General features: G+C 40.4%; 1 protein-coding gene across 2 annotated transcripts in view; it reads left to right on the top strand.

Moving 5' to 3' along the window:
* The window catches only part of sdk2a (sidekick cell adhesion molecule 2a), a 469,329-nt gene that overhangs the window by 411,953 nt on the left and 41,349 nt on the right, over positions 1-16,027 (top strand). For both annotated transcript variants that reach the window (XM_061884928.1, XM_061884927.1), the window contains exons 36-38: positions 2,867-2,982; positions 3,063-3,249; positions 14,815-14,952. In XM_061884928.1, the coding sequence (XP_061740912.1) occupies positions 2,867-2,982; positions 3,063-3,249; positions 14,815-14,952 (441 nt within the window). The remainder of the gene's footprint in view (positions 1-2,866; positions 2,983-3,062; positions 3,250-14,814; positions 14,953-16,027) is intronic.

The raw sequence follows: 16,027 nt of genomic DNA, 5'->3' as shown, positions 1-16,027 counted from the left end.
TCATTTTGATAGGCTAATATAGACACTTACATCATGTGTTGCCTTCATTATAACACTTATATAAGACTGTTAAAGTCATCTTGATAGTAGGCTATTATAGCTAGTATAGACACTACCGTCATATCTTGCCTTCATTACAACACTTATATAAGACTTTTAAAGTATTTTTGATAGTAGGCTATTATAGCTAATATAGACACTTACGTCATGTATTGTCTTCATTATAACACTTATATGACTTTAAAAGTCATTTTGATAGTAGGCTATCATAGCTAAAATAGACACATGTGTTGTCTTTATTATAACATTTATAAAAGACTTTTAAAGTAATTTTGATAGTAGACTATTATAGCTAGTATAGACACTTACGTCATGTATTGTCTTCATTATAACACTTATATGACTTTAAAAGTAATTTTGATAGTAGGCTATCATAGCTAAAATAGACACAACATGTGTTGTCTTTATTATAACATTTATAAAAGACTTTTAAAGTCATTTTGATAGTAGACTAATATAAACACTTACATCATGTGTTGTCTTCATTATAACACTTATAGAAGACTGTTAGTCATTTTGATAGTGGGCTATTATAGCTAATATAGACACTTACGTCATGTGTTGTCTTTATTATAACATTTATAAAAGACTTTTAAAGTCATTTTGATAGTAGACTATTATAGCTAATATAGACACTTACGTCATGTGTTGTCTTTATTATAACATTTATAAAAGACTTTTAAAGTCATTTTGATAGTAGACTATTATAATTAGTATAGACACTTACATCATGTGTTGCCTTCATTACAACACTTATATAAGACTTTTAAAGTCATTTTGATAGTAGGCTATTACAGCTAATATAGACACTTACGTCATGTATTGTCTTCATTATAACACTTATATGACTTTAAAAGTCATTTTGATAGTAGGCTATCATAGCTAAAATAGACACAACATGTGTTGTCTTTATTATAACATTTATAAAAGACTTTTAAAGTCATTTTGATAGTAGACTTATATAGACACTTACATCATGTGTTGTCTTCATTATAACACTTATATAAGACTGTTAAAGTCATTTTGATAGTGGGCTATTATAGCTAATATAGACACTACCGTCATGTGTTGCCTTCATTATAACACTTATATAAGACTTTTAAAGTCATTTTGATAGTAGGCTATTATAGCCAATATAGACACTTACGTCATGTATTGTCTTCATTATAACACTTATATGACTTTAAAAGTCATTTTGATTGTAGGCTATCATAGCTAAAATAGAAACATGTGTTGTCTTTATTATAACATTTATAAAAGACTTTTAAAGTCATTTTGATAGTAGACTAATATAAACACTTACATCATGAGTTGTCTTCTTTATAACACTTATAGAAGACTGTTAAAGTAATTTTGATAGTCGGCTATTATAGCTAATATAGACACTACCGTCATGTGTTGCCTTCATTATAACACTTATATAAGACTTTTAAAGTCATTTTGATAGTAGGCTATTATAGCTAACATAGACACTTATGTCATGTAGTGTCTTCATTATAACACTTATATGACTTTAAAGGTCATTTTGATAGTAGGCTATCATAGCTAAAATAGACACAACATGTGTTGTCTTTATTATAACATTTATAAAAGACTTTTAAAGTCATTTTGATAGTAGACTAATACAAACACTTACATCATGTGTTGTCTTCATTATAACACTTATAGAAGACTGTTAAAGTCATTTTGATAGTAGACTATTATAGCTAGTATAGACACTTACGTCATGTGTTACATTCATTACAACACTTATATAAGACTTTTAAAGTCATTTTGATAGTAGGCTATTATAGCTAATATAGACACTTACGTCATGTATTGTCTTTATTATAACACTTATATGACTTTAAAAGTCATTTTGATAGTATGCTATCATAGCTTAAATAGACACAACATGTGTTGTCTTTATTATAACATTTATAAAAGACTTTTAAAGTCATTTTGATAGTAGACTAATATAGACACTTACATCATGTGTTGTCTTCATTATGACACTTATAGAAGACTGTTAAAGTCATTTTGATAGTAGGCTATTATAGCTAATATAGACACTTACAACATGTGTTGTCTTGATTATAACACTTATATAAGACTTTTAAAGTCATTTTGATAGTAGGCTATTATAGCTAATATAGATAATTACGTCATGTATTGTCTTCATTGTAACACTTATATGACTTTAAAAGTCATTTTGATAGTAGGCTATTATAGTTAATATAGACACTTACAACATGTGTTGTCTTGATTATAACACTTATATAAGACTTTTAAAGTCATTTGATAGTAGGCTACTATAGACACTTACAACATGTGTTGTCTTGATTATAACACTTATATAAGACTTTTAAAGTCATTTTGATAGTAGGCTATTATAGCTAATATAGATATTTACGTCGTGTATTGTCTTCATTGTAACACTTATATGACTTTAAAAGTCATTTTGATAGTAGGCTATTATAGCTAATATAGACACTTACGTCATGTGTTGCCTTCATTATAAGACTTATATAAGACTTTTAAAGTCTTTTTGATAGTAGGCTAATATAGACACATCAAATGATGTCTTCGTTACAACACTTATATATGGATTTTAAAGTCATTTTGATAGTAGGCTAATATATCTAAAATAGACACTTACATCATGTTTTGACTTCATTATAAGACTTATGTACAGCTTTTCATTTTTTGCGGCTACAGACAGATTTGTTTTTTGTATTTTTGGTCCAATATGGCTCTTTCAACATTCTGTGTTAAACATCCAGCATGTTATACATTCTCACCTCTCCGTTTCTGTAACCTACTATAGTCCCGACCGCGCCGCCCCAGAATGTCGCGGTCCAGTCGTCCACTGCCACCCAGCTGGACGTCACATGGGACCCCCCTCCCCTGGATGCACAGAACGGAGACATCCAAGGTTACAAGGTAATTCAATCTTGCTCCGAAATCGGCAGAACTTGCATCATTTCCTCCGCCGCCGCAATCCTTGAACTCTCTTTTCCCAGATCTATTTCTGGGAGTTTCAGCTGCAGAACGAGACGGAGCGTCTGCGCACGTTGTTCCTGCCCGAGCTGGGGGTCAAGCTGAAAAACTTGACGGGCTACACCACCTACATGATCAGCGTGGCCGCCTTCAATGCGGCAGGGGACGGGCCGCGATCCCTGCCCAGCAGAGGGCGCACTCAGCAAGCAGGTGACTAAAATATCAGCATAAAAAAGCGTGTTGGATGCAAAGAAGGGACACTATGAAACATAGGCGCCGATCACCATGGGTTGCTTAGGGGCCCGAGCACCCACGTGGGATGGATGGCCACTTTTCAATCTTTAAAATAATTTTTGAAAAACCAACCTTTTTGTTGTTAATTTTGTGGCGAGTTTGGTCTGTTTTACATAATAAAACAAGTCACAAAACATATAGTCTGCAATTAACCAAGATTTCATTGTGCAAGATAATGAACTGATGACATAATCATCTTGACTTGGAACACACTACACACTAGTGAATGAATGCATACTTAGTCAACAGCCATGCATGTCACACTAAAGGTGGCCGTATGAACAACGCCAACACTGTCATAAATGTGTGCCATAGAGTGAAACCACACTAAAGAACGACGACAAACACGTTTTGGAAGAATATTTGCACCGCAACACAACACAAACACAACATAACAAATTCCCAGAATTCCCTGCAGCACCAACTCTACAATATAAACAAACGCCATGGGTGGAACTACACCTAACATCCACTGTAATGATGCCAAGTACTGGAGCGTATCTTGTCAATACTACTAGGATTACTGTTGCGTTTGACCCGGTCTTCTACCGGTCACCTCCCAGGTTAGTTCGATGACACGTGAGCTGGTTATCCCAGGCAGAGTTGCTTATTTTGATATTTTATTACCAAAGCTTTGGGAGACCAAATCTATGCATGACCCTTCAAATTGCATCGCCCTAGTTGATATAATTCTACTCCGCCAGTTTCGCCTCTTACTCCCTCTCACCCGCCCCCCTTCTTCTCCTCTCACCCTCCTCCTTGCCTGGGACAGTTGAGAGAAGAAAAAAGTGTTATGACTTCTCGCTACATTCTAACTATCAAGGCCTACGCATGCCCAACACTTAGCTGTTTTAAAATATGACTAGGCTATAAAAAGATATCAATCTCTGTCATTACGTCAATATGTTTTAGCATCACAACATTGATGACAGGGGTTGAGGACTACAGGGGGGGGGGCATTAATTTAAGGTTTTTACTATACATGCTTGATAGTCTGGTTGTAACGACTTATCCATCATCAGTGTGTAGCAGGCTTGTACGGTATACCGGTATTAGTATAGTACCGCGATACCAATGAATCATATTTGGTACTATACCGCCTCTAAAAAGCACCGGTCCTCACGTTGTGTCATTGCTGGTTTACGAGCAGACAAGCATGTTCGGCAGCGCACAATCACAGAGTACTTACAGACACAGTGTGTAGACAGAAAAGGGAGAACGGACGCATTTTGGCTTAAAAACTAAGGATAAAGGGGAAGTTATAAGACTGAAACGCCCTCAGGAAGAGGTGCTTTTAGCCATGGGGAGCTAGCTGCTAAAGTCCAGCGCCAGTAGGCAGTGTCTTAGCTACTTCCAAATCACTAATACTCTTCTCTATGGCACAAATATAGTAAGTTTCTTACAAGTATCATCCCTGCAGGACGAGGAATAGCTAAACATGTTACACTACACACTGTAGCTCACTGGCGTCAAAATGTAAACAAACGCCATTGGTGGATCTACACCTGACATCCACTGTAATGATACCAAGTACAGGAGCGTATCTCGTAAGTAATTATGATTACGTCTATTTTTTAGCATCACAACATCTTTTTTTGTTTTTTATTTATTTATAATATGTTTATGAACTCAGGAAATATGTCCCTAGACACACTTTGAATATGACCATTGTATGATCCTGTAACGACTTGGTATCGAATTGATACCCAAATTCGTGGTATAATCCAAAACTAGTGTAAAGTATCAAAGAAGAGAAGAATAAGTGATTATTACATTTTAACAGAAGTGTAGACATAAAATGTTGAAACAAACTAAGCAGATATTAACAGTAAATGAACAAGTGCATTAATAATTCATTTTCTACCGCTTGTCTTTAATAATGTTGACTAAATAATAGAATGGAAAATGATACAATGTGTTACTGCATATGTCAGCAGACTAAATTACGAGCATTTGTTTGTTTACTTACTAATAAAAGACAAGTTGTCTAGTATGTTCACTATTTTATTTAAGGACTAAATTACAATAATGAACATTATGTTTTTAATTTGTTTTAGGAGTCTTTTTACGTGTTTAAGGAGTCTCTATGTGTTTTAGGAGTCTTGTTACGTCTATTAGGAGTAATTTACATTTTAGATATCACTGTGCATCTCTTCGGAGTAATTTTATGTGTTGTGGAGTCATTTTTCAATGTTTTAAAAGTTGGTTGTTGTGTTTTTAAATGTTTTACTAGTCATTTTAATGTGTTTAGTCATTTTATGCATTTGTGTTTCGCACAAGAGGTAGAACATCTCACTCTGTGTTTTCTAGAATCTAAAGTATCCTAAGATTTTTTTGCTAAAATATAGACAATAATGCCATATTTTGTGGTCCCCTTTATTTCGAAATGTACCGAAAAATACGGAAAAGTAGCAAAATAAAATACCAAAATATTGGTATCGGGACAACACTAATACACACACACTGAGTACCCACTGGCAGAAATGTAGGTCGGCGCCTACGCTATGAAATATATAAAAGTGCGTTCAAAAATGACAAATTAGTGCATAGTAAATTAACCCCTTAAGACCCAAGCTGTTTGTTTACGTGTTTTTTTTTCTCTTTGCTATTTGGGCTTATTGGACCCTAATTAGAATAAAAACTAAAAATCATCTTTTGAGTCCGTAAGTACACAAACGTGTACTTCATGTGTAGTGACATGCTCATTTTTATTTTTGCACTTTTTTCTTCCAAATTCCATTATATGTTATTGTCACACCTATGGGATCAGGCTTTGTTTTGGTCATGTTCAGTTTTGTTTTTTGGACACTCAGTTCCTGTTTTGCACTTCCTGGTTTGTTTTGTTACCCTGACTACTCATTAGTTTTCACCTGTCACGCACCTGTCTCACGTTTTGGCACTCGCTCACCTGTTTTCACTGATCATGTCACTGCTATTTAAGCCATTCTGTTTCTGTTCTTCGTCCTGGCAACATCACCTCCTTCACCACCTCGATCACCTGCTACGCACCTTGCTATCCATGCTAATGATTCATACCCTTTCTCGTCACAGTAAGTATTTTTGTTTTAGTTATTCATAGTTCTGCCGCTGTGCAAGTTTTAGTTTATGTCCATAGTTTTTGCCATAGTGCTAGTCTTTTGTTTCATAGCCCGGTTTTTGTACCGCCATTGTGCGCGCTTTTTGTTGGTTCCTGTTTTTAGTTATAGTGTCAATAATAAAAAGATGTCTCTACCTTCACGCCATTGCCGTTTCCACTCGGGAAAACAACCCACGTCCAAGTCCGACAGTTATACTCTTCTGCCACCACCAGATGGCAGTATAAGTGTCCACATAAGTGGCCATAAGACCCCAATTCAGTAGTGTACACAATTTTGGAAATAAGAGCTAAAAGGTGCTGTACACACATGTGGCCACTAAGGCCTTTAGAGGTTAATGCAGATGATTTCAGGTTTAAAAAGCAAAGGAAAAGTATGCAAGGCCGTGAAAAAAAAAAAAAAAAAAACCTCCATGCGACACCTGCCCGTCCTTGTTGTGTAAAAACAAACTGACTGCGTCCTCAGCTCAAGGTCACGCCGCTAATTTATTCGCAACATGTGCCTTGAAACAAGAATGGAGCCTTCATCCTGTACAAGATGTAAAACCATCTCTCACTCAGGAGGTCGCATTAGAGATCCTCTCAGCCTCGCCTCGCCAGTAAGCCACAGAGTGATGAATAATAAAAAAAAAAGAAAGCCGCGCTGATTAGCAATTTCGGTCCTCAATCATACAAGGCTGCCTTTCTTCGTTAGCTAACGAGACTCTGTCCCTGGCCCCTTCGGTTTTGAGAGCCTTAAAAACAGTGAAAATAACATCCATCAATCCATCCATTTTCTACCGCTTATTCCCTTTTGGGGTCGCGGGGGGCGCTGGCGCCTATCTCAGCTACAATCGGGCGGAAGGCGGGGTACACCCTGGACAAGTCGCCACCTCATCGCAGGGCCAACACAGATAGACAGACAACATTCACACTCACATTCACACACTAGGGCCAATTTAGTGTTGCCAATAAGTAATATATTGGTATGTGAACCTGTGGAAGGTTCTTTACCGATGCCAGAGGGGAGCAGTGAGGAGGTCTCCTGCCGGGGTGACCCGGTTGAAGGCACAGGTGCGTGTGTCCAATCGCCGACGGGCTTCGGCCTTTGCACGGCGAGCACCGTGTCCAAAGGTGGGCACCTTTTATCTCAGAAAATCCTCCCAACTTGAGGGGTTTTCATTTGACTGCAAAGTTCCTCGTCCAATCAGACTCCTCCAAATCGAGTCATCCACTATTCCATAAAACACCCGTAGTAAAAAACATAAAATGTCACGCGAGTCACCTTTGAATTGTGGATTCAAAGCGAGTGATGGGTAAATGACGCCATTAGAGAGTGTGTGGAACACTCTATAGCTGTACTGATATAATGGTGTTTCACAAAGGTTATCTGCTGTGTTAAAACGTCACTACGTTTGACCTGCAAAAAAATATTAATAGTTATCATTTAAAAACAAACAATTCTGCTGAAAAGAATATTTTTAAATGCACGACTCAGTGAGCCAAACAGTAAACAAGAAAAGAACACATGTACTTTATTTTCTATGAGATCAAAATGATCCCTCACTCTGATCCCTTTTTCTTTGTTCCGTTTGGCGTTCATTTTTCTTCGTTTTTTTGGATCACGCATGGTGACGAGAACGCGGCGCCTCACTTCTTTGACTTTTTTTTAGTAGGAGCTGTCACAGAACTTTCCTCCAGAAAGTCTTGTCGTTGTCCCTGTGATGTGAGATGAAACAAAACATGAGCTGTTTGGCCACAATACCCAGCAATACGTTTGGAGAAAAATCCCAGGAACACCATCCCTACCACCAAGCATGGTGGTGGTAGTTTTATGCTCTTGGCCTGTTTTGCTGCCAATGGGACCGGGTTCTCCGGCTTCCTCCCACCTCCAAAGACATGCATAGGTTGATTGGCAACACTAAAAAATGGTCCCTAGTGTGTGAATGTGAGTGTGAATGTTGTCTGTCTATCTGTGTTGGCCCTGTGATGAGGTGGCGACTTGTCCAGGGTGTACCCCGCCTTCCGCCAGATTGTAGCTGAGATAGGCGCCAGCGACCCCCGCGACCCCGAAAGGGAATAAGCGGTAGAAAATGGATGGATGGATGGATGGGACTGGTGCTTTACAGAGAGTAAATGGGACAATGAAAAAGAAGGTGTAGACGTTGCCCTCTGGTGGGTCCTCCTGACCACCACACACTGGCACGAAAGTCCGGTATTCTGGTTGGATTGAGTCTTTTATTTTCATCCACCAGTATGATTCACTTTTCGGCAGTATATAGATAGGACTTTTCAGTCCGGCGTGTCTCTGCTTTGCTCTCTAGTGTCTCGGTCTCGCTCCAACTCCGAACAACATGTCTCAGACCGGCTGTTACTAATAAGGGCGACAAGTGATTAGATAACCAATCCACTCACCTGCCGCTGGCTTCGAGGCCGGTCCTTACACACCCCGCTCCGCGGTGGGCCCGCAGACCACGCCTCCCTCCACAGAAGGATTTCTTCAAAATTATTCAGGACAACGTAAAATCATCAACCCGGAAGTTGGGTCTTGGGTGCAGTTGGGTGTTCCAACAGGACAATGACCCCAAACACACGTCTAAAGTGGTAAAGGAATGCCTAAATCAGGGCTCACCAACCTTTTTGAAACCAAGAGCTACTTCTTGGGTACTGATTAATGCGAAGGGCTACCAGTTTGATACACACTTAAATAAATTGCCAGAAATAGCCAATTTGCTCAATTTACCTTTAATAAATATATCTATATACTGTATATATGAAAAAAAGGGTATTTATGTCTGCCATTCCGTCGTACATTTTTTTTTTCCTTTTACGGAATTTTTTTTGTAGCGAATAAATAATGAAAAAAACACTTAATTGAACGGTTTAAAAGAGGAGAAAACAGGGAAAAAAAATGAGAGTTCAATTTTGAAACATAGTTTATCTTCAATTTCGACTCTTTAAAATTCAAAATTCAACCAAAAAAAAGAAGAGAAAAACTAGCTAATTCGAATCTTTTTTGAAAAAATTAAAAAAAGGATTTATGGAACATCATTAGTCATTTTTCCTGATTAATATTAATTTTAGAATTTTGATGACATGTTTTAAATAGGTTAAAATCCAATCTGCACTTTGTTAGAATATATAACAAATTGGACCAAGCCATATTTCTAACAAAGACAAATCATAATTTTTCTAGATTTTCCAGAACAAAATTTTTAAAAGAAATTCAAAAGACTTTGAAATAAGATTTACATTTGATTCTCAAGAGATTCTAAATTTGCCAGAATAATTTTTATTTTATTTTTAATCATAATAAGGTTGAAAAAATATTTCACAAATATTCTTTGTCAAAAAAACAGAAGCTAAAATGAATAATTGAATTAAAATGTATTTATTATTCTTTACAATAAAAACAGTAAATTGACTTGAACATTGATTTAAATTGTCAGGAAAGAAGAGGAAGGAATTTAAAAGTTTAAAAAGTATGTGTTTAAGAATCCTAAAATCATTTTTAAGGTTGTATTTTTTCTCTAAAAATGTCTTTCTGAAAGTTATAAGAAGCAAAGTAAAAAAAATAAATGAATTTATTTAAACAAGTGAATACCAAGTCTTTAAAATATTTTCTTGGATTTTCAAATTCTATTTGAGTTTTGTCTCTCTTAGAATTAAAAATGTCGAGCAAAGCGAGACTAGCTTGCTAAATAAAATTCAAAAAATAGAGGCAGCTCACTGGTAAGTGCTGCTATTTGAGCTATTTTTTAGAACAGGCCAGCGGGCGACTCATCTGGTTCTTACGGGCGACCTGGTGACCGCGGGCAGCGCGTTGGTGACCCCTGGCCTAAATCATGATAAAATTAAGGTTTTTGGAATGGCCTTCCCAAAGTCAATCATCAATCATCAATCAATGTTTACTTATATATCCCTAAATCACTAGTGTCTCAAAGGGCTGCACAAACCACTACGACATCCTCGGTAGGCCCACATAAGGGCAAGGAAAACTCACACCCAGTGGGACGTCGGTGACAATGATGACTATGAGAACCTTGGAGAGGAGGAAAGCAATGGATGTCGAGCGGGTCTAACATGATACTGTGAGAGTTCAATCCACAATGGATCCAACACAGTCGCGAGAGTCCAGTCCAAAGCGGATCCAACACAGCAGCGAGAGTCCCGTTCACAGCGGAGCCAGCAGGAAACCATCCCAAGCGGAGGCGGATCAGCATCGCAGCGATGTCCCCAGCCGATACACAGGCAAGCAGTACATGGCCACCGGATCGGACCGGACCCCCTCCACAAGGGAGAGTGGGACATAGAAGAAAAAGAAAAGAAACGGCAGATCAACTGGTCTAAAAAGGGAGTCTATTTAAAGGCTAGAGTATACAAATGAGTTTTAAGGTGAGACTTAAATGTTTCTACTGAGGTGGCATCTCGAACTGTTACCGGGAGGGCATTCCAGAGTACTGGAGCCCGAACGGAAAACGCTCTATAGCCCGCAGACTTTTTTGGGGCTTTGGGAATCACTAACAAGCCGGAGTCCTTTGAACGCAGATTTCTTGCCGGGACATATGGTACAATACAATCGGCAAGATAGGATGGAGCTAGACCGTGTAGTCCTGACTTACATGTGAACAATGCTGAAGAAACAAGTCCAAGCGTCGGCTAAATACAAATATATTCCACAACCCCTAACATGTCTTTTTCAAAGCCTCCAGTGAAGAGAAAGGTTCGTGATGAGGAAAGACAATTCCAGGAAAAGTGGGGGATGCAATATTTCTTTGTTGCACAGAGAAAGTTGCGGTGCACAAGTGATACAATTTGAAACGTCATACATCTAGACATGCTGAGGAGTATGCAACATTTTTTTTTTAAGAAATCTTTTCTTGCGGCCCAGCCTCACCCAGATTCTGCGTCCAGTGGCCCCCAGGTAAATTGAGTTTGAGACCCCTGATCTAAAGACCTACTTAAATGAGGTTTTCTTATTTAAACGGGGATAGCAGGTCCATTCAATGTGTAATACTTGATCATTTCGCGGTATCGCCATAAGTTCGCAACTTTTGGTGCTGATAAAAAAGCCTTGCTTTTACCGGAAGTCGCAGACGATGACGTCACAAGGGTGAGGGCTCCTCACGTCCTCACATTTTTAATGGGAGCCTCCAACAAAAAGAGCTATTCGAACCGAGAAAACGACAATTTCCCCATTAATTTGAGCGAGGATGATGATATTAATAGCGAAGGACTATCAATCAATCAATCAATGTTTACTTATATAGCCCTAAATCAGTAGTGTCTCAAAGGGCTGCACAAACCACCACGACATCCTCGGTAGGCCCACATAAGGGCAAGGAAAACTCACACCCAGTGGGACGTCGGTGACAATAATGACCCAGTGGGACGTCGGTGACAATGATGACTATGAGAACCTTGGAGAGGAGGAAAGCAATGGATGTCGAGCGGGTCTAACATGATACTGTGAAAGTTCAATCCATAATGGATCCAACACAGTCGCAAGAGTCCAGTCCAAAGCGGATCCAACACAGCAGCGAGAGTCCCGTTCACTGCGGAGCCAGCAGGAAACCATCCCAAGCGGAGGTGGATCAGCAGCGCAGCGATGTCCCCAGCCGATACAGAGGCGAGCAGTACATGGCCACCGGATCGGACCAGACCCCCTCCACAAGGGAGAGTGGGACATAGGAGAAAAAGAAAAGAAACGGCAGATCAACTGGTCTAAAAAGGGAGTCTATTTAAAGGCTAGAGTATACAAATGAGTTTTAAGGTGAGACTTAAATCCTTTTACTGAGGTGGCATCTCGAACTTGTAGAAAAAAAAATAAAATAAAGTTAAAAAAAAAAAGGCGATTGCATTGGGAGCGATTCCGATGTTTTTAGACACATTTACTGGGATAATTCTGGGAAATCCTGTTGCGATCCGCTGCTCGTATCTACACATATTAGTTATTTTTCCTTTCTGGTTTCACTCTCCGTCAAGTGACTGTTTATTTCCCGTTTAGCCTGTCACCATGGTAACTCATCAGTCCACCTGCCAATCCCGGTCCACACACACCTGTTTGGTCTAATCACCCTCCTATTTAAGACAGCCTCTTTGTTCATTTTCTTCCTGGGTTCATAAATTGCTCTCATGCAACAAGTGACGACTGCTACTTTTTCTACTTTTATTCTCGCTAGCTCTCACGCTATACCACTTGATCATTCCAGTTCTCATACTGATGATTTGTTTTCTCGTTTGTGCTTTCATGCCAAGTTTAGTTTTCTGTTTGTATTTCCTAGTTTTCATACTAGCGTTTTTGGTTTGCCTTTTTAATTAGCTCCAGCATTTCTGTTCAGAGCTCTCTTTTTGTTAAATAAATATTTTAAGATCCTACCTTTTGTTGTGTTCACGTCACTCCACGGAGGGACAAACCCGGCATTACCATGCCCACCAGTCCTCACAAATCCCTTATCTTTTTATTGTGTTGCTAGTGTTTTAGTGAGATTAAATAGTACCTGATAGTCGGAGGGGTGTGTCCACGGGTGTCTTGAGGCCAGTGTTTGAGGGAAGTCACAGCACATACAAGGACGGCGCAAACTCCACAGATCTTCGGTAAGAGGCGACTTTTTAACACAATTTTCTCACCAAAACCTGCCGGTTGACAAGTGGTCGGGAACCATGTTCGCTTGACCGCTCTGATCCATAGTAAAGCTTCACCTCCGGGAATTTTAAACAAGGAAACACTGTGTGTTTGTGTGGCTAAAGGCTAAAGCTTCCCAACTCCATCTTTCTACTTTGACTTCTCCATTATTAATTGAACAAATTGCAAAAGATTCAGCAACACAGATGTCCAGAATACTGTGGAATTGCGCGTTGAAAAGAGATGACTTTTAGCCGCAAATATGCTAATATTTCCTGACAGTCCGTGACGTCACGCGCACACGTCGTCATTCCGCGACCTTTTCAACAAGAAACTCCGCGGGAAATTTAAAATTGCAATTTAGTATTTTGACTGCTTCGAGACAAACTCGACCAGCTCAGCGTACCCAACTCCCTCTGCAGGTGGATTAATGACTTCCTGACGGACAGAAGCCAGCACGTGGGACTGGGGAAGATTGTCTCAGACAGTCGAACCACGAACACCGGTACTCCTCAGGGCTGTGTACTTTCCCCCTGGCTCTTCTCCCTGTACACAAACTGCTGCAGTCACCAGTCGGTGAAGCTGCTCAAGTTTGCGGACGACACTACTCTCATCGGGTCTCATCTTGGATGGCGACGAGTCCGACTACAGCTGGCGTCCTGGTGCAGCCTCAGCTACCTGGAGCTGAACGGCCAGAAAACAGTGGAGATGATCATGGACTTCAGGAAAGTCACTGCCCCGCCATCCCCCCTCACCCTGATTGACTCTCCCAAATCATGTCTCCATTGGACTCCATCCGTTTCCTGGGCACCACAATCACCCAGGACCTCAAGTGGGAACCGAATCATCAGCTCCCTCATCAAGAAGGCCCAGCACAGGATGTACTTCCTGCGGCAACTGAAAAAACTGAAAGTGCCGACTGAGATGCTGGTGCAGTTCTACTCAGCCATCATCGAGTCCATCCTGGCGCCACAGCTTCGATTGCAGCGCATGGTACGTGCTGCTGAGAAGGTGATTGGCTGCAAACTTCCACCCCTCCAGGACTTGTACTCCTCCAGGACCAGGAGGCATGTGGGTAGGATCACAGCTGACTCCTCTCACCCTGGACACAAAATATTCTCCCTTCTTCCCCTCAGGCAGGAGACTACGATCCATCCAGACCCACACCTCCCGCCATCTAAACAGTTTTTTTCCCCTCGGCCATAAAACACGTGAACAATAAACTGGATCTGATAGCTCAGTTACAGCTCATGTTATTCTATTCTGTGTTGTATGTCTTTTATGCTTACCATGAATTGATTAACGTGGACAAGTTGAAAAACTTATTCGGGTGTTACCATTTAGTGGTCAATTGTACGGAATATGTACTGTACTGTGCAATCTACGAATAAAAGTATCAATCAATCAATCAATGCACGATTGCGCCAAGTAAAATTCCGAGTTTGTGAACCCGTTCTCAAACAATGGCAATAAAAACTTTTCTGATTCTGATTCTGATAGTAAACTAAACCGGGCGTATTGTCATGTGTTGCAATGTTAATATTTCATCGATATATAAACTATCAGACTGCGTGGTCGGTAGTAGTGGGTTTCAGTAGGCCTTTAAGGATCTAAAAAAATTATTTGGTAATGTCCGGCGGGCCAGATTGAAAAGCTCAACGGGCCCAGGTCTGCTATAGGACAACTTGTTAAGATCATATCCTACCCTTAAGGGTTGTATTGTTTAATCCTGCAAGAATCTCTCCATTTTTACACCATTACCGTCGTTTCTACCTTCCAACAGCTCCCACCGCCCCCGGCTTCATCCACTTCAGCGAGCTGACCACCACCTCCGTCAACGTGTCCTGGGGAGAGCCCAAGCAGGCCAACGGCATCGTGGAAGGCTACCGTCTGGTTTACGAGCCGTGCACGCCAGTCGACGGTGAGAACGGGGACCTTGTTACCCTTCCCTGCACGCTGTGATTTACCACCTTTCTAGCCCGGAGGTAGGGGGGGGTTGGGTCAACGTGTTCGTTTGAAACTCATCTTTTGCAGACAGATAGCACATGCAGCGTTTATGACACGGGCCGGGGAAATATGACAGCGCGGAATGATGATGTGCTCTCGTAAAAGTGCACGTTTGGAGGATATATCATGTGCGGCTTGCTCTCAGTGAGAGGAACATGACTAATGGCTGCTTAAGTGTGGGTGTATGCAGCAGATTGTTAAGTAATGGGGTGGGGGGGGCAGAGGTGTAATGCTGAGCTCAGGTTGCGACGGTCTCTCTGCTAATTGCCTCCAAGCAAAGGCATGAAATATCTATGGGTGTCTTTCTAAAAACCCGTCATTATTATTACCAATATTATTATTATTTCAAAGTGCTGATTGGGGGTGGAAATATGACTAGAATTTCCTGACTGACTTGGGGCAAAAATGAAAGGTTTTCTTAATTAACTTAATTCAATCAATCAATGATTGTTTATATAAATCACTAGTGTCTCAAAGGGCTGCACAAACCACAACACAAACCACTAAGACATCCACGGTAGAGCCCAAATAAGGGCAAGGAAAACTGACAACCAGTGGGACGTCGGTGACAATGATGACTATGAGAAACCTTGGAGAGGACCGCATATGTGGGAAACCCCCACCGCCTCTAGGGGACCGAAAGCAATGGATGTCGAGGGGGTCCAACATGATACGGCGAAAGTTCAATCCATAGTGGATCCAACACACCCGCGAGAGTCCAGTCCAAAGCGGATCCAACACAGCAGCGAAAGTCCCGTTCACAGTGGAGCCAACGGGGAACCATCCCAAGCGGAGGCGGATCAGCAGCACAGAGATTTCCCAAGCCGATACACAGGCGAGCGGTCCATTCTGGGTCCCGACTCTGGACAGCCAGTACTTCATCGATGGCCAAAGGACCGGACCCCCTCCACAAGGGAGAGTGGTACAGAGGAGAAAAAGAAAAGAAGCGGCAGATCAACTGGTCTAAAAAGGAGGGATATATTTAAAGG

Source organism: Nerophis ophidion, linkage group LG23 (assembly GCF_033978795.1).
Source record: "Nerophis ophidion isolate RoL-2023_Sa linkage group LG23, RoL_Noph_v1.0, whole genome shotgun sequence".
Taxonomy (NCBI): Eukaryota; Metazoa; Chordata; class Actinopteri; order Syngnathiformes; family Syngnathidae; genus Nerophis; species Nerophis ophidion.
The sequence above is the reverse complement of the archived record's forward strand: the minus strand, read 5'-3'. Positions and strand labels throughout refer to the sequence as shown.